The sequence below is a fragment of the Podarcis tiliguerta genome (genome assembly GCF_965153285.1).
Source record: "Podarcis tiliguerta genome assembly, chromosome: 14".
Classification (NCBI taxonomy): Eukaryota; Metazoa; Chordata; class Lepidosauria; order Squamata; family Lacertidae; genus Podarcis; species Podarcis tiliguerta.
This window is the reverse complement of record NC_139547.1, coordinates 47119009-47143113: the sequence shown is the minus strand read 5'-3', so window position 1 is coordinate 47143113 and position 24105 is coordinate 47119009. Positions and strand designations below refer to the sequence as shown.

General features: G+C 47.0%; 2 protein-coding genes across 9 annotated transcripts in view; one reads left to right on the top strand and one right to left on the bottom strand.

The window, feature by feature from the left end:
- The window catches only part of LOC310664458 (uncharacterized protein), a 541032-nt gene that overhangs the window by 366202 nt on the left and 150725 nt on the right, over positions 1–24105 (bottom strand). The window lies entirely within an intron of this gene.
- The window catches only part of PRPSAP2 (phosphoribosyl pyrophosphate synthetase associated protein 2), a 38719-nt gene that overhangs the window by 10497 nt on the left and 4117 nt on the right, over positions 1–24105 (top strand). For all 8 annotated transcript variants that reach the window (XM_083413698.1, XM_083413695.1, XM_083413696.1 and 5 more), the window contains exons 4-10: positions 2130–2182; positions 5515–5581; positions 7405–7577; positions 9995–10110; positions 10542–10597; positions 13796–13944; positions 16361–16431. In XM_083413698.1, the coding sequence (XP_083269824.1) occupies positions 2130–2182; positions 5515–5581; positions 7405–7577; positions 9995–10110; positions 10542–10597; positions 13796–13944; positions 16361–16431 (685 nt within the window). The remainder of the gene's footprint in view (positions 1–2129; positions 2183–5514; positions 5582–7404; positions 7578–9994; positions 10111–10541; positions 10598–13795; positions 13945–16360; positions 16432–24105) is intronic.

Here is a 24105-nt window from a genome sequence, read left to right as displayed (position 1 = left end):
TGTTTCAATGTGGGGTGTTGGGTCTGGCTGGTATGAGCGTAATGTACGACTCTCAGCAAGATTATATTGTCAAGTTACTTAGTAATGTCTCACTGCTGTTTTTGCCAAGAGAAAGTTACATTTAAAGGTGCAGGGTTAGTATAATGCAGGCTTTGTTCTAACATGATAAACCCAAATATGATAAACCCACGTATTAACGTCTGCTGGTTTTAAAGCATTACCTAATATATATATCTGGCTTTCCTAGCCGGAAAGTTTAAGATAAAGGTGGTCTGAGGATTATCACTGGGTCCTGGTGCACCTCTTAGGTAGCCCCTGCAATCCCTCACACCAAAAGCAAGTTTGAGGTTTATGATGCTTCTGTTACGTGCTGAAGAGGCTAGCCATCTTTTGGTGTAGATTTCAAAGTCTGAACTGAAGATTAGCTTGCCTCTTCAGCAGTAGTTCAGTGGAAACTCAAAATAATGGAACCAAGTGAGTGGATCCAAGTTCTAGAACTGAAGCAGCCGAACAAGTCCTTTCTTAATAGTTGTACCACATTCCTGATTCCAGGAATGACAACATGGTGGCCCATGAAGAGCAGGCAAATTTTAAGAGTGCATGCTATGAGAGCAGTTTTATAAGGCTTGGAGACCAAGGGTACATTGCTCCTTCTGCCTTTCCCCTTCCCCCATTCCCAGTTCTTGCCCATCCTGTTATTTAAGCTTGTGTTCTCTCAAGAGAGCCACTCATCTTAGCGTTTCTTACAGCCAGAAGGTCTCTTGACAGTTAGGTCATGCTGTGCACACTGGCTGTTTTTCAGATTCATTTTGCAGAATGATCCTTTGAGAACACTTATTTCGGGCCAAGCCTTTTCAGCCAATGCTTAGCCTCCCAAAACACCTAATGTACATTGAGCTGAGCCAATGATAGTCAGAGCATGACTTGTGTGATTTTGTTTTCTCCTGCCCTTGACAGTTGCTTGCCCAGACCAGAAAGGGAGCCAGTTACTGAGTAATGTGGATGCTTAGAAATGGAGATGGTCTGTTGAAGGCTAGAAGAAACCCCATCAGGTTATCTTGCAGAAAAGATTCTAGTTTTGGTCTGGCACTGAATGAGAGAAGTAGCAGAAGAAGTTTATGGGGGAAATTTGCCCAGGAAGGAGTAATGGCACAGTGAGCTGTGTGCTATTTTCCTCAATGACAATACATAAGATTAATAGCAAGTTGGGATTCTATTACCGCTTCTTAAATTGTTGCAAAAAGACCCACAGGTATGGCACCTGTGGTCTACAAACCTGAGCAGCAGCTCATTCCTATAAAGCGTGACATCTGTATGGCAATTGTTCCTGCAGTTGGAGAAATGGCAATTGTTTCTCAAAAGTGCAGTTGTAGGCAGATCCTTCTGGATGTAACAAGTGAGCAGAATCTGTGCTGTGGCAGGAATTGGCAGAAGCTGCCACTTGGCATTGGGGACATTGAGTCAAGTTTTAGCAATAACCTGCTTAGAGAGTTCAGTGATCCAGGGTTTGTGCTGCAGGCAGGCTGCTGTTAGGACTATAAGCAGTTAGGGAAAGAGGGCTTCCCAAACTCTCCCCACCCCCCACGGACCACTTAAAATTGGCAAAGGGTCTTGGCAGACACTTAACGATTATTAATTTTTTTGCCTGTTGTAGCAATTGTAATGTGCTGTGTTAGATGCTGTATGAATTTTAATTCTTTTTGTTGCTTCTTTTATCTCCTATATTTATTGTATTGCAGTTTGCATTCCTTAGAATTCAAGTTGAAATACAACATAAGAAATAGAAGCGGTACGAATACAGTTATAAATCGGTGTGGGTATTTAATGCAGACCCACCACAGACCACTTGAATGAAGCTTTTGGACTACTGGTGTTCTGCAGACCATTGTTTGGGACTAGAGTACAAAAAACTGTTAAGTGATTTCAGCCTTCACCAATTTGGTGCTCTCCATATGCTTGGACTGCAACTTCCATCATCCACACTGGCTGGAACTGATGGGAGTTGTAGTCAAAAACCTCTGGAGGGCTCAAGAAGAAGAAAGGCTGCCCTCCCTGTCGAAAATGATGTTTTAGATCCCAATTCTAATTCATCCTTGCTTCAGTGAGCTTTGTCTTGTCTACCTTTGCAGGCGCCTGGGGGTGGAGATGGGCAAAGTCCAGGTTTACCAGGAGCCGAACAGAGGTGAGCATCTTCCACTCAAAGCCCTTACTTAAAGCATTCATCGCTGGGAGCTAAAGGGAAAGGGATCTAGTTCATTAAGCACCTCCCATAACAACCTCTTTCCTCTCCCTTCCCCCTGCCTCTTTTTCCCTGGAGAGTTTGTCCCTTTAGGTGATCCATGTGTCAGCTCTTGCCGTTTCCTTAACTAAACAAGTGTAAGAGGCCACTTCCTGGTTTTCCTTCCGCAGCATCTTCCTGTTGTCAGCCTGTCCTTGCAGTTCTGTGACAGGCACGCAGTGTTGGGCTTTCCTGTCACTTGCCTGCATTGCGCGACAGGGCAAGGAAGAAGAGCAGCTGCATTTGGCACAGCCCAGCCTGTACATTATACACCAAAGAAAACCCCCTGTGTTGCAAAACTGAACACTCTGAACAACAGCAAGCAACACATCGGCTAATAATATACTGACAATATTTTTATAACACTATACTGTTTCAAAATTCATAAACAGAAGACATATAATATGTTCATGGAGTCACAAACTAATAAGAATCAAATAAATGTTCCATGAATAGGAATGGTAGAGGAGTGGTAAAGGTACCCCTGCCCGTATGGGCCAGTCTAGACAGACTCCAGGGTTGTGCGCCCATCTCACTCAAGAGGCCGGGGGCCTGCGCTGTCCGGAGACACTTCTGGGTCACGTGGCCAGCGTGACATCGCTGCTCTGGCGAGCCAGAGCCGCACACGGAAACGCCGTTTACCTTCCCGCTAGTAAGCGGTCCCTATTTATCTACTTGCCCCCGGGGGTGCTTTCGAACTGCTAGGTTGGCAGGCGCTGGGACCGAACGACGGGAGCGCACCCCGCCACAGGGATTCGAACCGCCAACCTTTCGATCGGCAAGCCCTAGGCGCTGAGACTTTTACCCACAGCGCCACCCGCGTCCCGTAGAGGAGTGGTAAGTCACTGTCAAAGATCACTGAAATGGAGGCAGAATGCCTTTCCACAGTCAATATCCTACAAACGTGAGATGATGGGTGCTCCAAACGTTGCAATAGGCTTACTACACTTTTTAGTGATAGCTGATCCGTGGCCATTTGATGTACCCTTGGGGACTATTTGCTGATGAAGAACTGTACTGTCTGCTGCTGTGCTTGCAGCACCCTGTTGCGACATTTGGAGCACCCATCATCTCACATTTGTAGGATATTGACTTGTTGTTCAGCCTGTACATTAAACAGACAAGAACCTGGATGGACCCATGTTGTTCAGCATTCTCTTTCCAACAGTGGCCAATCAGACGCCTCCAGGAAAGTCTCAAGCAGGGCATCATTCTCAGTGGCCCTTCTCTGTTTGTCCTTCTCTGATGAGACTGCTTGAGTACTTCAAGGTTCCAGCCTTCTTTGGATTTGGCTTCCACGCTAGTGCAGAGGCTGGGGGATGCCAGATCATCCATGTGGGATGCTTGTTGGTCAGTATCTGAGTGTGCATCGTGTGAGTGTAGCAGTGACCTGGAAGATCTTTGCTGAAGAGTAGATGTCAGGAGTGTGTGCAGGAGCCAGGCCCTGTGACCAGTAGGACTTTGCAGGACTGGGGCCTTCCTAAGTTTGTTCTGAAGAGGCAAGGCACGGCCACACAGGTGAGGCCAATTGGTAACTCACAGAACCTGGTGGCAAGAGCTGGGAAGGGATATAAGGTCAGCATTTTCCTTCGGCTCTTTGCCACAGCAACACATTCCCTGCCTTTCTGCGTTTGGCTCCTTGACTGCTTGCTTCTTGATCCTCGGACCCTTGACTTCGTGACTCCTTGCTTCTTGATCCTCGGACCCTTGGCTTCTTGACTCCCGGCTCTCTGACCCTCGGACTCTGGGCTTCCTTACTCCTGGCTTCTGGACTCTCATTCCTGCTCCCACCCCACCATCTTGCCCCCAGTCCCGATGTCCCCAGCCGGGATTTCGATCGCCCGTGAACCGGACCGTGACAGTAGAGCTCTTAACCTTGACCATACAGGTGTTGGCCTCTGTTATGGACCTTCAGAACTTCTCTAGGATCCTGCATCATCACCATCATCAATTATTATTATTTTTTTTATTATTAATTATTATTATTGTTCATCATGTTTTCTACCAAGGTAGCTAAAGGCAACTTACAATATATAAACAAGCACTTACATTGAGACCAGCATAACAGAAAAAGAAAAACCTAAAAGAGAATCATAGAATTGTAGAGTTGGAAGGGACCCTGCGGGATCATCTCGTCTAACCCCCTGCAATGAAGAAATATGTAGCTGTCCCACACGGGGAATCGAACCTGCAACCTTGGCGTTATCAGCACCGTGCTCTTACCAACTGAGCTATCTATTCCCACAAATCATGTTTTTATAAGGCATAAAACTCAAGGAGTTTGCAAATAATAAAAGAGCCCAAAGGCCTGGTGAAAAAGAAATGTTTTTGCCTGGCACCTATGTAATGATGGTGTCAGGCAAGTCTCCCCAGCAATAGCATTCCAGAAGTGGGGAAACCTCCACTAGAGAGGTTTGTTCTCGTCTTACTGCCCTCTGGGCCTCCCAAGGAAAGGGCACACAAAGGAGGACTTCAGGTGGTGATGTGGGTCGGGGAGTGGCAAACCTGATTTGCTCTTTGAATGTTTCTCATGGCACCATGACCAAATAATGTTGGCCTCTGGTGGTTTGCTACTGGACAACCACCTTTAGACCTAAAAAAAGAGCAACTTGTTATACAGCTTTCTTGAAGAGCTGACAAGCACACCCTAGAAAATTTAATAGAGGATGAGGCTATTTATTTACCTCCAGCTGAAATCCAGCAGGGCTCTTCTATGACCACCGGGAGGGGTGTTGCCATAAATCTTTCTCACCCCAGCTGTAATGTTTCTGAGTATTTGTCATGTGGATTGGAACTGTTTCCACGTTCCTTTTCCAAGTGATTGTGGTAACTTTTAAGGCACCGGTTTACATGGCCAGGAGACCTGCAGCATTCCTTACTAGCCCTAGGAAGCTGCATTGCACCAGGTCACACTGTTTGCCCAGTATTGCTTTGCTCTGAACAGCAGTGCCTCTCCAGGGGCTCTGGCAGAGCCCTTTCGCATCACTTGCTGCCTGATCCATTTAACTGGAGAGGCCAATAACTTAAAATGGGACCTTTGCATGTGGCGCATGTGCTCTGCCACTAAGCTTACAGTCCTGCTCCTGCTGCAAGTGAAGGGGAAACAGCAATGTTAATATTTTCCTTTGAGATGGGTTTTCAATATGGTCTCACCTGAAGATGGGAGACTGGACTGAGCTTCAGCCTTAATGCTGAAAAGCATGTGTCGACACTGAGTGCATGTTTTCTTTTGGCAGAAACGCGGGTACAGATTCAGGAGTCTGTGAGAGGAAAAGATGTCTTCATCATCCAGACTGTCTCAAAGTGAGTACAAATGCCTGCTCAGAATTAAACCCCAGACATTTCCGAATTTGGTTTTGATTGAACCGTATCTATGTAATGCGGGTGGCGGGTAGAGCTTATTAACTTTGTCTCTGTTCCTTTTATACCCCCCTTGTTAGATGTCTGTGGTCTACTGCCATTCGCTGTCCATTAAGTTCCCTTTAAGAATTGTTCAGCCAGCATCAGTTTTAAAGCAAATGTCTCTAACCCCCTAACTGATTTGGCAGAGTTTCCCTGAAAATTCTGGCCTATATGCTTCCCTCTGCTTTTTTCTTTTTAACCATGGTATATAAAAAAGGGATGCTCTAAATCCATTCTCTTAAAACCCCACTTTCCATCTTGCATAAGATGATACAGGCAAAACATGCAGGTATCCAAAGCTCATTGAAGAAGCTGTGATCAAGGGTAGCTGTACCAGAGTTAGACAAAGACGGGAACTATTTTAAGCACCTGTAACTAGGTTATGGAGGAGTTGTTGTTCCTGCACTCTAATTTTATCTTGCTTTCTTATGCTGCTACTAACTGGTACCTGTCAATTTGAGAGACACTCCCCACGGCAACCTCTTCGATTCCCCAGCTCATCTCTGCTTTGGGGGAGAGGGAAGGAGCATGCTGTTTGCCAGGTCACTATGTTGCATTCCTGTAATCGGTTTGCCCCACTGCAAAGACGGCTGGGTGGCAATGCTAGCCCACCTCTGGTCCAAAGGAAGCATAGCAGGGAAAGGGAACAAAGCCATTTATTGACATAATGCTCTGTAACGGGTGGGGAACCTTTTTTCAGCTGAGGGCCATATTGCCTCCTTCTGGTCTGCCTTCCGGGGGCCACATTCCAATGGTGAGTGGCTCAGAAGCAAAAGTGGACAGAACCTTGAATCTGAATCTTACATTTATACAGCAGCCACAATCTCACGTGCCTCTCGAATATCATCCATATGGCAAGGCAAGCAAGAGTCGCCATCATAGTTCCAGCCAGGCAAAAATGCTTGAGAGAAACCAGTGAAAGGTGTGGCCTAAGGAAAGTGCCACGGTCCAGACAGAGAGACTTGGAGGGCCCCTTCCAGGGGTGGAGGTTTCTACCCCCGCTCTCTAACCATGGCATTTCTTTCCTCCCCAGAGAAAGGGCTCGGGGATGTGGAGCCTCTACCGTTCCTCTCTTTTTGGGGGTAACAAATGCAGCACACGCAGTTGAAATCTATGGAAGCAGAGGTCCACAAATCTTAGCTGGCCTCACCCCAGAAAATTTGATCTTTCTGGAGGGAGGGGCAGAGTCTTCCTGAGCGCAGGACCCAGTACAGCTGGGGTATGTCTCTGAGTGATCCTGTACTTCTCCACAGCTGGGGAGGCAAATGAGAGCCTGCCCCAGATGCTAAGCCTCAGGGAGTGGCGTTCCGAGTGCGTGTGAGGTTTAGGAAGGAGCCTTAGGGAGAGTCCTGACCAGTAGTGAGCTGGCAAACACAACAGCTCAGCTGGTAACCTCAGGGTCCTGGGTTTGGCAAAAAAATTCCTGCATTGCAGGGGGTTGGGCTAGGTGACACTTGTGGTCCCTTCCAACTCGTACCAGTCTTTGATTCTGTCTGAAACGCCCTTGCGAACCCATGATGAGAAGGAGGACTAGTTAATCTTCCCAAAAACAGGTGTGGCAGCAATGATTTGAGAGTGTTCATTAAGGCTGAAATCCCTGCGTAATGTCCTGTTGCTCCACCTGCCCTCTCCGGCGGGCGAAGGGCTCGGTTGCGTCAGAATGCAATATAGGGTTTGTTGTCGAGTGAAGTCCCGATACAGAACCAGCGCCCTTCTCATTGCAGGGATGTGAATACGACCATCATGGAGCTCCTCATCATGGTGTATGCCTGTAAAACGTCCTGTGCCAAAAGCATTATTGGCGTGGTTCCCTACTTCCCATACAGCAAGCAGTGCAAGATGAGGAAAAGGGGCTCCATTGTCTCTAAGCTTCTGGCTTCGATGATGTGCAAGGCGGGTAAGGACAGAGAGCAGCGGGCCAGGCCATGGCGGGACATGCTCACCCCCACCCTGGCCGCTCTAAGTATGCCTTCAGGCAATGCTGTAGACCATAGACGTTGGCTCTTCTCTAAAGCTCCTTTCATGAGACAGTGGAGGAAAAGACTGGTCACTCGCAAAGGGAGGCAGCGCCTTGCTGAAGCTCGGTCCGGGTTAGAGCACATCCTTTGCATGCAAATCGTCCCAGGTTTAGGGGTGTATCCATTGCTAGTCCTTGAAGTAGCCCCACAGGAGATGACGCAGCTCAGGCCCATTGGGTCTACTCTGAGCCGGATTTTGTTGGAGACAGCTCGTAGCCCCTGGCATCTCCAGGTGTTGTTGGGAAACAGCCCCACCTGAGATTTGGAGAGCTGCTGCCAGTCTGTGTAGACCAGGGTTTCCCAAACTTGGGTCTCCAACTGGTTTTGGACAACAACTCCCATCACCCCTAGCTAGTAGGACTGTGGGTCAGGGATGATGGGAAATGTAGTCGGGGGGGGGGGGGAGCTGGAGACCCAAGTTTGGGAAACCCTGATGTAGATAATACTGAGCTAGATTGTCTGACTCTTTTATAAGGCAGCTTTCTTGGTCCGTAGGACAAAATTCTGTACTTGGATGGCTCTTTAGCGGACAGTCCCTTCTATTTCCTAAATTCTTTCCTGTTCACACATGCTGTCTCTTTTCTTGGGTTTTGGGGCAAATAAATCTCTTTTCGTCTATTGAGAGACATGCCCAATTTCATCTGAATCCGCTTAGACTGGCAGTCCTGATTTGACTCTTGGTCAGTAGTGGGGTTTTTGCTGTTAGCTTTTGGTATTAATTTTCCTTGTTAAAACCTTACAGAGTTAGTTGATGGTTCTGTAAGGAAATCCTCATAAAGTTCTAACAATTAAAACAACTGCATAGTAATTAACGGGCCAAAATATTAAATCGATGAGAATTGCATTATATAAGGGTCATGCATAATAATTAAGAAATGCATCTATGAACAAAGGAAATGTTACGATCTGCGAAACAAAACACACATTAAATAGCCAGTTTAAAATATTATTATCATCTGCTACCTTTCTCCCAAAGAGCACAGTTCACAACATCAAAATACAAAATGAGAACACAAAATACATAATAAAAACATTATCAAAACCAAGCCAACAGCCTCCCTCTCATCAAACGCATGTAAACAGACATAGAAAGTTAGTTATTATTATTATTTATTAAATATGGGGGGGGGGGGATGGACAGCTAAGGACACAGTTACAAAGGAACAACTGGGAGTTTAAAGTGAGTTTGTGATAGTTCCTTGGGAACTCTCACTGGGATCAGCTGCACTCAGGAGCTACCCACTGGGAGCTGCCGTATTGCTGCCTAGAGAGGCCTGCTGTAAAATCAGCTGATTGACGCTATCACCAAGCCCAGCTTTGTTGCTGTGCAGATGCAGTTTGAATCCAAACTGCACCTGCCAATTGGCACTTCTTTCCCTTTTTCAGATGCTGCAAGTAACTTAAGGATGCCCTGCTTTGCCCACACTTGGCGGTGCTGTCACTGCTGCCATAGTGCAGCACGGCTTGGCCTGCTTCCTCCTCTGGAGACTCAGTGCCCTTGGAGGGGGTGCGTGGAAAGAATCTGAGCCACCTGTGAATGTGGCCTGACTGTATGAAGCAAAGCTGCCCTGAGCTGTCTGCATGCAGTGGTTCCGTCCCCCCCCCCCCCCGCTTACTGCTGTGAAGGGCTAGTGGGGGACACACGCCTGCTGTGTGTGGGGCCACCGCAACATCCTGCAACTGGCCAGACCCAGTGAATGTAGATCTCCAGTCCCCAGAAAGCCACAAAGCTTAGCCTGGACCAGGCATGTCCAAAGTCTGTTCCGGGGGTCTAACCTGGTCCCTGTGGCAGCATATGTCCTTGGGTAAAATCCCCCCAAAAGCTCAAAAGCTGAACAACTTTGGGGTGAAATCCTTAAAAAAGCTCAATAACTTTGGGGTAAAATTGTCAAAAAAGCTCAACTTTGGTCGGCCCTCTCACATGTGCAGATCATCAAATCTGGCCCTCGTTGAAAAAATTTGGGCACCCCTGTTGGGCTAACCTACTGCACAGGGTGGTGTTAGAATAAAATTTGGGAGTGACAATCCTTTGGAGGAATGATTGGATATAAGAGCACAAAAGAGACAGAATTTTCTTTGGCAGACATTTTATTGTATTTATTGAATTTAAATCCTGCCTTCTCTACTGAAAGTGCAAAGTCTCACACTTACTATGGGGTGTAAGGGATAAGCATTTCCTAAGTAAAAGCTTCTTTGGAAACCAGCTTTCAACAGCTGCCACGCATCAACTGCTGATTTCTTGCTCTTTGTTGGTGAAGTGACCTTAAAGCACTGCTCTCCTTGGTCTCCTCCCAAGGTCTGACTCACCTCATCACCATGGATTTGCATCAAAAGGAAATCCAGGGCTTCTTCAATGTCCCGGTTGACAACCTGAGAGCATCTCCTTTTTTGCTACAGTACATTCAAGAAGAGGTGAGCGAAGTCGTGTCATTTCATTCCAAGCCAGGCGGATTGGGTACTGAAAAACAGGTCCGTCCATCCAATCCTAAACTAGGCTGGCAAGATGTTCTTGATGTCACTGCAGTCCAGACGAGGACCAAAAATGAGGGTTTGGGGAGGGGAAGCAGTTAAGAACATGAGCTTACAACTAACAGTCCATTGTCATTGGAATTATACCATTTAGGACATGTAATATTTTGCTGCTGACTTACAGAAATGTTCCTAAGCCCTGTCCTCTCTGGGCAGGGCAAACTCATAAAAGGGGAAAAGTTTCTTGGGGGGAAAGGGGAAACAGTGTTTTTGCTTCTGTGTTGGGAATTAAAAAAATGAACACGATCACAAGAATCCGATCAGACCGAAGGCACACACAGCCCATTTCATGTGTTTGTGTTTGTTTTTTTCAGATTCCAGACTATAGAAATGCTGTGATCGTGGCCAAATCTCCTGCATCTGCAAAGAGGTGGGTGGGTACTCCAAAACCATGTTACTCTGCAGCACTAACTATCTTCTTTTAACACCTGAAGTTTCACTCCAGATAGGGGTCGATACCATAATAATTTGCAAGGGTGGGCAGCGGGTCTTGGCTCCGAACCAAGTTGTGTGCATTTCTGCTTATTAAACTAATGCCGGAGCCAACAGCTGTTCTGGACCAGTGGGCACTTTTCCAATTTTGAGAGAGTGCCAGTCACAAAATAACTGCCATATTTGCTGGGTCTGGGGGTGGGGAGTCCTTTAGTGAAACTGAACGGTGGGCGATTATCAGGACAGCAAAGTATATACACAAAGTATCAAATGTGGTGACAGTAATAATAATAATACAACAAAACAACAACACCACAAACTGGCTTATAAGTATAAAACCAAATTTACTAGAATAATAGCTAGAATAGAGATAGACTGTTAACCATTCAAAAAACAAACATACTAAGGTGCCATGTGCAAAACAAAGCCTGGAGATACTGTAAACATGGAGTGGATAATTATACAACTCTACCTTAACAAGTTACATGTGCAGTAAACGTTATACAGACTGGATAAATGAACCGTTCAACAAGTAGCGTAAGTCCAATCACAGGATGGCAACTCTGTGCTGCCACAACGGCAAGGGTAGCACCCTGGAGAATATTAAAAAGTTTTCCAAAGCTGTTTTTCCAAAGATTGAACTGGATGAGATGTTCTTCAATGGGTCTTGAGTTGGAAACATAAAGCCGCATGCATGGATCAATCACAGAAAGGCAAATCAAAGCCACCAGCCTGCTGAGAATAATGCAAGTGGGCAAAAGGAGACCTGTTCTCCGGATATATTACAGGTTTCGCTACACGCTTCATCAGTCCGAAAAGCCAGTCATACAAAACGGTTTGCTCAGGAAGCATTTCACAGAGCACATCCTTAAACCAATGGAGCTCACCGCAAGGTGTGACTCCCACCAGCTTAGGTGTCTTTGAGAGGGGATGGAATAAATTCATGGAGGATGAGGTTGTCCACAGTCAGGGCGGTTAGATGCAGCCTCCAGGTTCCAGGCGCCATGCCTCTTACGTTACCAGTTGTTGGAGAATTGGCAGCAGGAGAGAGCTGTTGTCCTCAGGTCCCCATTTGTGATCTTCCCAGAGGTGCCCAGGTGGCCACCGCAGGGAATGGGGATTCTGGACTAGATACATGAGGGGACTTGTGATCTGTGTTTACAACAAACAACCATAAGAAGAGCCTGCTTTGTCAAGCCAATGGCCCATCTAGTCCAGCATCCTGTTCTCATAGAGGACAAAGCTGCCGTTGTGGGAAGCCTACAAGCAGGGTGGATAAAAATCAATTTTTTTTATTTTAAAAAAACCCCGATTTTTTTTATTTAAATCATATTTTTAAAATAAAATGCTTTTGGAGGAAAAAACTTCCTAAAGATTTTCTATTATGGTTACATTATAGTCCAAAGGCTATTCATCAGCAAATAAGGATTTGTTTTACGTTTTTTCCAGTGTGCTAAAAATCAGCCTAAGTTTTTTTTTATATATAAAAAATACGTTTAACCACATCAGTTAACAAACATAGATACATATGCTATAATATTGTTTTAGTCAAATAATTTTTTAAAATTGTTATTAAGGAAATGATTGTTTTTCTCCTTCTAATAAAATACAGCAGAAAAGTTATCCAAATACAAACAGTTAACTTATTAAACCTCACAATAATTTCATAATGATCTGTCTATGTATTTCTAATAGTATAACCAAATCATTAATTTTTGATGTTACTGGAAAAACTACACTGAAAATATATTATTCCAAAAACGAAACCTTCCTCTGGTTGTAAATATTAAGAATGAGTCTTTGGGGGGGGGGGATGATTTAAATCAAGTCTTACTGACTAGTGATTTAAATTGATTTGGTTTAAATCAAATCCACCATTCCTACAAGCAAGACCTGAGGGCACCAGTGCTCTCCCCACTTGTGATTCACAGCAGCTGGTATTCCCAGGCGTAGTACAGTGGTACCTCGGGTTACATACGCTTCAGGTTGCAGACTCCGCTAACCCAGAAATAGTGTTTCAGGTTAAGAACTTTGCTTCAGAATGAGAACAGAAATCGTGCTCTGGCGGCGCAGCAGCAGGAGGCCCCATTAGCTAAAGTGGTGCTTCAGGTTAAGAACAGTTTCAGGTTAAGAACGGACCTCCGGAACGAATTAAGTACTTAATCCGAGGTACCACTGTACCTCCGACAGTGGAGGCAGAGCTTGGCAGTAGCCACTGAGAACCCCCTCCATGAATTCGCCCAGTTCTCTTTTAAAGACATCTGGGTTGGTGGCCATCACTGCCCCCTGTGGGAGCAAGCGCCACAGTTTAATTATGCGCTGCGTGAAGAAGGTCTTTCTTTCGTCCGCCCTGAATCTTCCAACATCCAGCTTCTTTGGATGCAAAGATAGCAGTGGGGATCGATGATTCCACGAACCCTCTTGGCATTTATTTATTTATTACTTGCATCTTAGGAACTAGATCAGTGGTTTCTCAAACTTGGGTCCCCAAGCTGTTGTTAGCCTACAACTCCCACCATCCCTGACCACTGGTCCTGCTAGCTAGGGATTGTTAGGATATTTCCGTTCCACCTTAAGAAGGGAGCAGGTTGTTGTGTCACAGCCTGTGTATTTCCTGTTCACAGGAAGTTTCTGTTTTGTCTATTGCTTTTGTTTCTCTCTCTCTGCGCCTGAACATCGAAGCAGGCAGTCATGTTTTTTCTTTGTTCTGACCAACGCTGAATAAAGTTGTAAATAATGCTCTCCTGGGTGCATCTTTCGCTGTGCGAACCCTGCTGAAAGAGCGTGCACCAGCCTTGGAATGTGGCATGTTATTTCTGAGGCTCGTGTCGCTAATTGACTGATACTGTATCTACGGGAGATCGATGGACCGTCCGGAGGCGACATGGAGTCATGATGGCCGTTGTCTCCCTGGCAGTATTTCAACAGGGATGACGGGAGTTGTAGTCCAACACTAGGTTAGGAAATGCTGAACTGGATCAATTTGGCACCAACTTGCCCTGATCACCCGTCAGCTTAACACTCTTGGAAGAGTGCTGCCTGCTTGCCTTCCCTCCTGTGCTTGTATGGCTGTTTCTTTGCTGGCTTTTCCTTGGGGACGGACGTGTTTTCTAACGTCCTTGCCCCTTGTCTGCAGGGCTCAGTCGTTTGCAGAGCGCTTGAGACTGGGGATCGCAGTGATACACGGGGAGGCTCAAGATGCAGAGTCCGACCTGGTGGACGGCCGCCATTCGCCCCCGACGGCTAAAAGTGCAGCTGCCATTCACCCTAGTTTAGAGATACCCAGTAAGTAACCTCGCGTGAGAGGAGGGCCCCTACTGGTTGGGGTGGGTGTCCTTAAAAGGAGACATGCATTCACAGTGGGCATCTTCCTCTCTTGTAAAGGCATATCCACCCAATACAATTTAAGCACGACTCGCCCCCTCCCATGCAAAATAAAGAATCTTGGGAACTGTAGATCATCAAGGGTGCTGGGAGTTGTAAACTACAGTTCCCAGCAAACCTTGAGAGAAGCCACGTGCTTTAAATGCTGTGGATGTAGCCTGAGTTACAGGGTTTGGATGTGTTTGCTGCAAGTTCTGGTGGGAAAATCCCCTGCCCCTTCCCTGTTATGCTCGAGACTTTGCATTTAAAGTCTTTCTCTTTCTGGTTATGGAAAACTTGGGCCTGTTTCATGCCCCCTGTTGTTGTTGTTGGATGGTACCATGATTTGCAGCGTTTGGCATCATCCTTGACCCATGCCAAGCCCTCTTGTGTCTCTTAGTGTTGTTGTTTAGTCGTGTCCGACTCTTCGTGACCCCATGGACCAGAGCGCGCCAGGCACTCCTGTCTTCCACTGCCTCCTGCAGTTTGGTCAGACTCATGTTTGTAGCTTCGAGAACACTGTCCAACCATCTCGTCCTCTGCCGCCCTTTCTCCTTGTGCCCTCCATCTTTCCCAACATCAGGGTCTTTTCCAGGGAGTCTTCTCTTCTCATGAGGTGGCCAAAGTACTGGAGCCTCAGCTTCAGGATCTGTCCTTCCAATGAGTCTCTTAGTGTGGTGTGCCACAAAACAGGGTACATTTGTAATGCAGCCGGTTGAAATGTGCATTTGATTCTGCCCCCCCCAATCCTCTTGCTCAAAACTCTGAAAAAGATGCAATGAACGTATGAGTAAAACTCAGTGCCCCCTCTTGCATGACCGGAGGGCAAGCAGATACAAGCAAACAAGGCTCCCAAGTGCCGCTGGACTAGCAAGGAGGGACGCCAGTGGCGCTGTGGTCTAAACCACTGAGCCTCTTGGGCTTGCCAATCAGAAGGTCGGCAGTTCGAATCCCCGCAACGCCGTGAGCTCCCGTTGCTCTGTCCCAGCTCCTGCCAACCTAGCAGTTCGAAAGCACGCCAGTGCAAGTAGATAAATAGGTACCACTGTGGCGGGAAGGTAAATGGCGTTTCCGTGCATTCTGCCACTTGTCACGGTGTTCCGTTGCGCCAGAAGCAGTTTAGTCATGCTGGCACATGACCCAGAAAGCTGTCTGCAGGCAAACGCCAGCTTCCTCGGCCTGAAAGCGAGATGAGTGCAGCAACCCCATAGTCGCCTTTGACTGGGCTTAACTTTCCAAGGGTCCTTTACCTTTTACCTGGTGTAGCCCATCCACACTGTGCCCCTCAGCATCTCTTGTGACCTTCTCCCATACTAGTGAAAGCCTGCCATTCATTCCTATGGGGAAAATTGGTTGTGCTGCATATTGCATGCTGCTGCTGGTAGTGAAATCAGCCCTCTGTCCTTGACAGTGGATGGCTTGGCTTCCTATGGTGGGGATTCCTGCAACGGGGAAGCCACATGTCTCCATTCAGACTGGACAGGTCTTACTGGAGGGCCCTTCCTGCCTCCTCAGATACCCTTCCTGTTGCAGTGATAGCCATTTTAAGATGCTCCATCTATAGCAATGGGTAGGCAAACTAAGGCCCAGGGGCCGGATCCGGCCCAATCACCTTTTAAATCTGGCCCGCGGACGGTCTGGGAATCAGTGTATTTTTACATGAGTAGAACGTGTATTTTTATTTCAAATGTATCTCTGGGTGATTTGTGGGGCCTGCCTGGTGTTTTTGCATGAGTAAGAATGTGTGCTTTTATTTAAAATGCACCTCTGGGTTGTTTGTGGGGCATAGGAATTCATTCATTTCTCCCCAAAAATATAGTCCGGCCCCCCACAAGGTCTGAGGAACAGTGGACTGGCCCCCTGCTGAAAAAGTTTGCTGACCCCTGATGTATAGGGAGCTCCTGGCCTTGCAGATACGATTCCCAGCTCCTCTCATCCCTGAGCCTTCAGGCCCTGCGTGAGGGAGTCTGCCAGTAGACAGAGGACCACAGGACTCCCACCCCTGCTAAGCACAATCATGGGTGGCACTTGCTTTATGGAGCTTGTGATTCCATAAGGCCTTTTGTGTTCGTTCTCTCTCTCTCTCTCTCTCTCTCTCTCTCTCTCTCTCCTAATGGTTTTGCTGTAGGGGTTGTTGGTGTCAGCAAGGACAGCTTTTGGTGTGACCAGCAGGGGTCGTTGCTGTCAGTAGGAGGTGGAACCTGGCCTGGTTTGCTGGAGTCACAATGAGTGGGGGAAGCATCTCCCGAGAGAACACCCTGTAACTAAGAGGAATGCTAAAAGCGGGAGGTCTACTGCAACATTATAAGACTCCTTTCTTTCTCCCCTTTTTAACCAGTGTTGATTCCAAAAGAGAAACCTCCCATCACGGTTGTCGGAGATGTGGGCGGAAGGATAGCCATCATCGTGGTATGTAGCTGCCTTACTGCAGCAACCTGCAGATTCTGAATTGCCTTTTAGTGTTTGAGAACGTCACGTGGAAAGATGCTGTCAAGATGCGCGTGTGTTTCTGTGTCCCCCAAATCAATTTAAAAAATGAAATCCTGGTCCACGGTATACTGCCACCATCTACTGACTTACGAGGCAGCAGGGGTCCACGTTCAGGAACCTGCCTTCCAGGGATTTCTGCAACACCTGCAGTCCCCCAGTAGAAAAGCAGGAGGGGAGGGGAACTCGGTGTCTGTAGCCTTAGTGACCCAAGATGATCTAGAATCAGGATTGTAGAGTTGGAAGGGACCCCGAGGGCCATCTAGAACAGTGTTTTTCAACCACTGTTCCGCGGCACACTAGTGTGCCGCGAGATGTTGCCTGGTGTGCCGTGGGAAAAATTGAAAAATTCGAAAGATTAAAAAAAAAAAGTCAAATTTTCGCCCACTAGGCGGGCGCCGGACTGTGTCCACCCTATTTTCCATCTGTCCTGGGTGGGGATCAGATCGGATGGGATCGGATGAGAGCGGACAGGCGGTCCGCTCTCATCCGATTCCCCATAGAGAGCAGCGGGGCTCTGACATCTCCCGCCGGCTCAGCGGGGATCAGCGGATCGATCCCCGCTGAGCAGAGAACGGTCCGCAACGTTTTTGTTTGCCATTAAAGAAAAAAATATTAAACCATGCTTGAATGTCGGAACCGGTTACTAAAATTTTTGAGTCCCACCACTGATGTTAAGTGTTTGTGTTTATTTGATTTGTGTTTATTTGATTCCTATTCAAGAGAATTACTTTATATATAGTCAATATAGGCACAGAGTTAAATTTTTTAACATTTTCTAATGGTGGTGTGCCTCGTGATTTTTTTATGAAACAAGTGTGCCTTTGCCCAAAAAAGGTTGAAAAACACTGATCTAGAACAACCCCCACCTAAAGCAACCACAACAGATGGCTATCCAACCTCTGCTTAAAAACCTCTAAGGGAGGAGAGTCCATTACCTTCCAAAGGAGTCCATTCCACTGTCGAACAGCTCTTACTGTCAGAAAGTTCCTCCTGATGTTTAGTTGGAATCTCCTTTCTTGTAGTTTGAATCTGATAATTCACACCTGTTGTTGTTGTTGTTGTTCTTATTATTTGCATCTACACCCCACTTTTCTATCAAGGAGCTCAAGGTGGCATAAGCATCCCCCCCCTCATTTTATCCTTACAGCAACCCTCACTCATTAGGGCTGAAAGTGAGTGACTGGCCGAAGGCATAGCTGTCAACGTTTCCCTTTTTAAAAGGGAAATTCCCTTATTCTGAATAGGATTCCTCGCAAGAAAAGGGAAAAGTTGACAGCTATGGCCCAAGGTCACCCAGTGAGCTTTCACAGCTGAGTGGTGATTCGAACCCTGGTCTCCCAGGTCCTAGTCCAGCACTCTAACCACTATGCCACACTGGCCCTTATAGCAGCAAGATTTATTTGAACTAATAAGAGACTGCAGAGTTGATACTGGAACACAGTGCAAAAAAATATGATTTCCAGGAAGTAAGACAGACTGTAAAAATTTGAATTACAGAACCAGCACGCACTGAAAATAAGAAAGACTTGACTAGCTAAAGTTACAATACCCCTTTCCTACCAACCTCAACTCCCCTCCCCGACAAAATACGGTTCGAAAATCAGGCACCCGCAGTTAGCAGGAGAGGAAGGCAAGGGCAACAAACAAGGAAGTGAAAAATGTTTCAGACCCTTTTGCATGGGGACAGCCCACATGTTATTCCACAACCGAATACGTGGGCAGACAAACCAGACTCCCTAGAACTAGTCTGGAGATGAAAGCCTGGGACGTGCCCAGCTGCAGAATATTCCCAATTAAGAATGGGCGGATGTTCTTGGGAACTCTAATGCCAGCCTCAAGATAAGGGCTGTAACTCGTCAAGCAGCTGATAGTGATTACATGAGACGCTAAATTCCCAGGCTGCCCTATATCTTCCCAAGAACTCCAGCTTCTGTGCCATTTATTCTCTTAAACCAGGGGTGGGGAATGCGATTCTAGGCAATCGTGCTTGCTGGCTCAAAGATACTTTTTTTTTTTTATATTAATATTTTATTGAGTTTTACAACAGACATATAACAACAATAAACTAACAGCATCACAATAAAGGAACAAAAGAAGAAACACTACAACACACAAAAATACAAAAAAAATAATAATTTAAAAACAGTTTTTGTCTCCTTGTATTCTTTGCATTATCTTGTTTCTCTGACTTCCCCAGACCTCCCTTTCCTGTATTCCCAATCAAATATTCTATCTGCAAATTCTTTCCCTCTGTCGTATTTTGATTTTCTAATAATCTTATAGTCTAATAGATAGTTGCATTTCCTTAAATCTGATAAAAGTATTGGGTCTTTCTCTATTCACTTTTCAACTAATAACCATTCCCCATCAATCCGATGTCATCAAGCATTCATTATCTTATAATGTTTCTGTAAATAGTCTTTAAATTTCCTCTGGCTCAAAGATACTTTGGGGAGCATTTCTCAGCTGCTGGGATGTGTCATTCACGTGGTGCGGCTGTGGTTTTTGAATCCCCCTTCCCAGCCAGGGTCACTCAGATGAAGAAAGATCCTAAGGCAGGCATGGCCAAACTTGGCCCTCCAGCTGTTTTGGGACTACAACTCCCATCATCCCTAGCTAACAGGACCAGTGGTCAAGCACGATGCGAGTTGTAGTCCCAAAACAGCTGGAGGGCCAAGTTTGGCCACCACTGTCCTAAGGGGCCTTATATATATTCTCCAAGGGGGAATTGGGACCCAAATCCCTAATTATTGCTTCTGTCCATGGCCCAAACTCCCACCAATGTAGGTTTTCAGTGTGTACTTTTTCCCTTTGGGAGAAATTTAAGGAGGGTGAGGTCTGGATTGGCAGTGATCTTAAGTGGCTGGGGAAACCCAGCCAGATGGGTGGGATATAAATAATAATAAATAAATTATTATTATTATACGTCACCTTGTGATGGTTTGGCACCTGTAGTAGTGTCAATTCCGTCAATTGAAGCAGTCTAGTGGGCACATGGGGGGAGGGAAAGGCGAGCTCATAAGTAAAGTGGTCCCAGCTTATTAAGGGCTTTCTATACTAATACAAAGGGACGCAGGTGGCGCTGTGGGTTAAAGCCTCAGCACCTAGGACTTGCCGATCGAAAGGTCGGCGGTTCAAATCCCCGCGGCAGGGTGCACTCCCGTCGTTCGGTCCCAGCGCCTGCCAACCTAGCAGTTTGAAAGCACCCTCGGGTGCAAGTAGATAAATAGGGACCACTTACCAGCGGGAAGGTAAACGGCGTTCCGTGTGCTGCGCTGGCTCGCCAGATGCAGCTTTGTCACGCTCGCCACGTGACCCGTAAGTGTCTCCGGACAGCACTGGCCCCCGGCCTCTTAAGTGAGATGGGCGCACAACCCCACAAAACTGAATGTGCCACTCAGCTTCAGGGCGCACAGCCTGTGGTAATACTGTGCTGCTTTTGCGCTGGTGTTTTTAAATGGCCTCTTGCCTTACTGTGTCACCTGCTTGGAGGTAATTGGGTTCAAGGTGCCGCCAAGAAAATCTGGGTCACATTTATCAGGTCTGGCTGCCAAAACTGAAAGGCTGCTCCTTGTGAGCACACTGGGCTGCTCTGAATTAAAGGGAGCACTTCCTCAGCTTTTAATGGGAAGCTGAAATTCCAGCCATTGATTCCCATTCCATTGGCGTTCCTGATTCAGATCAAAAGGCTTCCAGTAGTGGGAGGAGACTAGTATTTGCTTTTAACAAGCTCTTTTTCTTCTTCTTCTTTTAACTTAATCTTTCTACTCCTGTTCAGTCTTCCGGTTTGTTTAAAGTTAACACGTTTTCAACAACATTAAAGTGGCTAATGATTATTCTCCACCCCGTGGTTATTAGCTGAGCTGCTCATCCAGTTCTTGCATCAGTGCCTGGAGGCGGTTGGAGGATGGATGGCGGCTAATGGATTGAAATTGAATCCTGACAAGACAGGAGTACTGTTTTGGGGGGACAGGGGGCGGTCTGGTGTGGATAGGTCCTGAATAGGGTAACTGTGCTGCTGAAGGACCAGGTGCGCAGCCTGGGAGTCATTTTGGACTCACAGCTGTCCATGGAGGCGCAGGTCAATTCTGTATCCAGGGCAGCTATCTACCAGCTCCATCTGGTACGCAGGCTGAGACCCTACCTGCCCGCGGATTGTCTCGCCAGAGTGGTGCATGCTCTAGTTATCTCCCGCTTGGACTACTGCAATGCGCTCTACGTGGGGCTACCTTTGAAGGTGACTCGGAAACTACAACTAATCCAGAATGCGGCAGCTAGACTGGTGACTGGGGGCGGCCGCCGAGACCACATAACACCGGTCTTGAAAGACCTACATTGACTCCCAGTACGTTTCCAAGCACAATTCAAAGTGCTGGTGTTGACCTTTAAAGCCCTAAACGGCCTTGGCCCAGTATACCTGAAGGAGATTCTCCACCCCCATCGTTCTGCCCGGACACTGAGGTCCAGCTCCGAGGGCCTTCTGGCGGTTCCCTCATTGCGAGAAGCAAAGCTACAGGGAACCAGGCAGAGGGCCTTCTCGGTAGTGGCGCCTGCCCTGTGGAACGCCCTCCCATCAGATGCCAAAGCGATAAATAACTACCTGACATTCAGAAGACATCTGAAGGCAGCCCTGTTCAGGGAAGTTTTTAATCTGTGATATTTTAGTGTATTTTTGGTTTCTATGGAAGCCGCCCAGAGTGGCTGGGGAAACCCAGCCAGATGGGCGGGGTACAAATAATAAGTTGTTGTTGTTGTTATCATCAGATAACAAACTCCAGTGATGGCTGTTTTTACTGACAGAGGCAACCTTCATATCCCTTGCCGCATGGGAATGGAGAGGCTGCGGAATAATCTAGCACAACAGCTGTTGAAAGATTTGTGCGTTGGCTGGAGGATTTAGTTTTCCTAGGAAGGGTGGACTTTTAAGACGCTGGTACGGAGAGATTAGAGTATATCTGGTGAAAGGAATAAATAACCTGTGCAATTAAAGGCCTGGGTCTTCCAGATGTTTTGGACCAAGCTTCTCATCATCCTTTACTATTGGCCTGGCTACTTGGGGCTGATGGGAGTTGTAGTCCAAGAAATACACTGAGTTTGCCAGATTGGGGAAGGCTGAGCGCTCTATGTCTGTTTCCATTATCACGTTTGCAAGTGTGAAAAGCAAATCCATTATGTACCTCATTAAGCTTCACAAAATCAAAACACTTCGGGCCTGTGGGAATGCATATATCCCCGCTATGTCTCGCTGTGGCCTGCTTGGTTAGAGAAATTGTCTACAGTGGTTTGTCATTTGGGACTCGGCGGCTGTTATCGCTGGAAATGCTTTGCAATATACAAATATGTTCTTTCTTAGTTTAGCCGAAGCCATTGCAAAAGATAAAATACATCAAACAGAATGAAATACATTCCACAGTTAAAATAATTAATAAAACCAAGTGTTTTGTCAGATAAGGGTTTGCTTCCCTGAAGAATTTAAACTTTCCATCCCTACAAATTTTCTCCTTAAAATTGTCGCTCAAGACAAAACAGGCCGCTTTTCAGAAGTGTAGGTGGGCCTGTCCCCAAACTGAAAGTTAAATATACAATCGATCTCCCTACTGGGAGATTCAAATCTTTGAACAAGGCTGTTCTTAAGTCCTTGTGGATTGGGCAAAACAGGTGGGTAGCAGGGTAAATATTCCACATGTGCAAGCTTTCTACTCATAAGGGATCCAGCGAGAGTGTCCTTTCAGCAATGGCAGGGGGGATAGACTGGAGCCACAGAGCTGTAAAGGCTATTTTCCATTTGTGATGCTAGTTAGTAAGGGTGAGGAGTCTGAATGGGCAGTTTGGAATGCTAAGAGGCACATTTGGACGGATGGACAGAAGTGCGATCAGCACAAAAATCATGCTTTGAAATGGGAAAAAAGTTTGTGGTGGTGCTATTAGTCCATATAGCCCTTAACTACCTGGGACCAGTTTACCTATTGGATCGCCTTAACCTACATGTAGCAACTCCACTGCTTCATTCTGCGGAATTGGCACTACTGCAGGTGCCACACAATATGCGTTCCATATTGGTAAGAAATCAAATCATTTTGTGTGGCAGTACCTACATTGGGAAAGGGACGCGGGTGGCGCTGTGGGTTAAAGCCTCAGCGCCTAGGACTTGCCGATCGAAAGGTCGGCAGTTCGAATCCCCATGGCGGGGTGCGCTCCCGTTGTTCGGTCCCAGCGCCTGCCAACCTAGCAGTTCGAAAGCACTCTCGGGTGCAAGTAGATAAATAGGGACCGCTTACTAGCGGGAAGGTAAACGGTGTTTCCGTGTGCGGCTCTGGCTCGCCAGAGCAGCGATGTCACGCTGGCCACGTGACCGGGAAGTGTCTTCGGACAGCGCTGGCCCCCGGCCTCTTGAGTGAGATGGGCGCACAACCCTAGAGTCTGTCAAGACTGGCCCGTACGGGCAGGGATTCCTTTACCTTTACCTACATTGGGAACTCCCTGCCTGCTTGATATCAAGCAGGCAGCTTCTCTGCACTTTATTGGCGCTTGCTAAAATCTTTCTGGTTTAGACGACCCTGGCCAAACATTTAGAAAGCCGGAGTAATTTTAATCTGTTTTAGTACTGTAACTTGAATGTTTTAAAGCACGGTTGTAAATTCTTATTGTTTTGTCTTTTCGTAAAACACTTTAAGGTTGTTGTTTTTTGTTGGGTTTTTTTTGCAACCAAGCGATGTCTGATAAATCAGTGATGTGTTCCCTCTCTCCCTGCTTCACACTTGGGGCATCGGGGTAGGGCACTGGCGAAGGAATGGGGGGAGCGCATCGCCCCTGGCACCATCGGGGAGGGGGGTACCATTGTGGCTGCCCCTCCGACGTGCCACGCCACGCCCCCAGGACGTGTGCCATGCCCCATGGGGCAGCATGCCACACCCCCAGGACGCACGCCACACCCCACGGGACGCGTGCTAGCGACACCCCTGCCTGCTCTCTGCCCCTGGTGCTGGAGCATGCAGCTTTGCCACTGGGGTAGGAGACAGAAAAAAGTTTGCATTTAATGCCCCACCCACCAGTGGCATGTGGCCCCCAGAATATTGCCCAGAAGGAAATCTGGCCCTTAAAAAATGGTTCCGCCCTCCTCTCTTCAGCAAAGAGGTGGGCAATCAGTTAGTGGCCTGTAAGTGGCTCTAGAGGCCTTCCACTTCCCTCCGGTGGCCTCGTTGAGGCAACACTGATTGTAGAGTGGGTATCCTGGATCCCTGTGTATGCCTAGAGGGATTCGTCCTGTCTTTCGTGTGTGTGTGTCTGTTCTATTGCTGCATATCTCAGAGGTGCTGCGTAGGCGAAAAGCACTCACTTTGTGCCTTCTCTGTTCGACCCTGGTATGGTACACTGGTACGGAAAGATCCTAAGCTAAGCTGATGTCATGACCCTGTAATCTAACTATAAACTTCCCTTGTTTATTACCACAGACTAGAAGAATGTTAAGTGCACTCTTATAATCCCTGCCATCCCTATCTATCAGAGATTGTCATGTTCCTGTGCTCTCTCTCTCTCTATCTATTGATGCGTATGTATGTATGTAACCCTACACACTATGTATGTAATATGTGC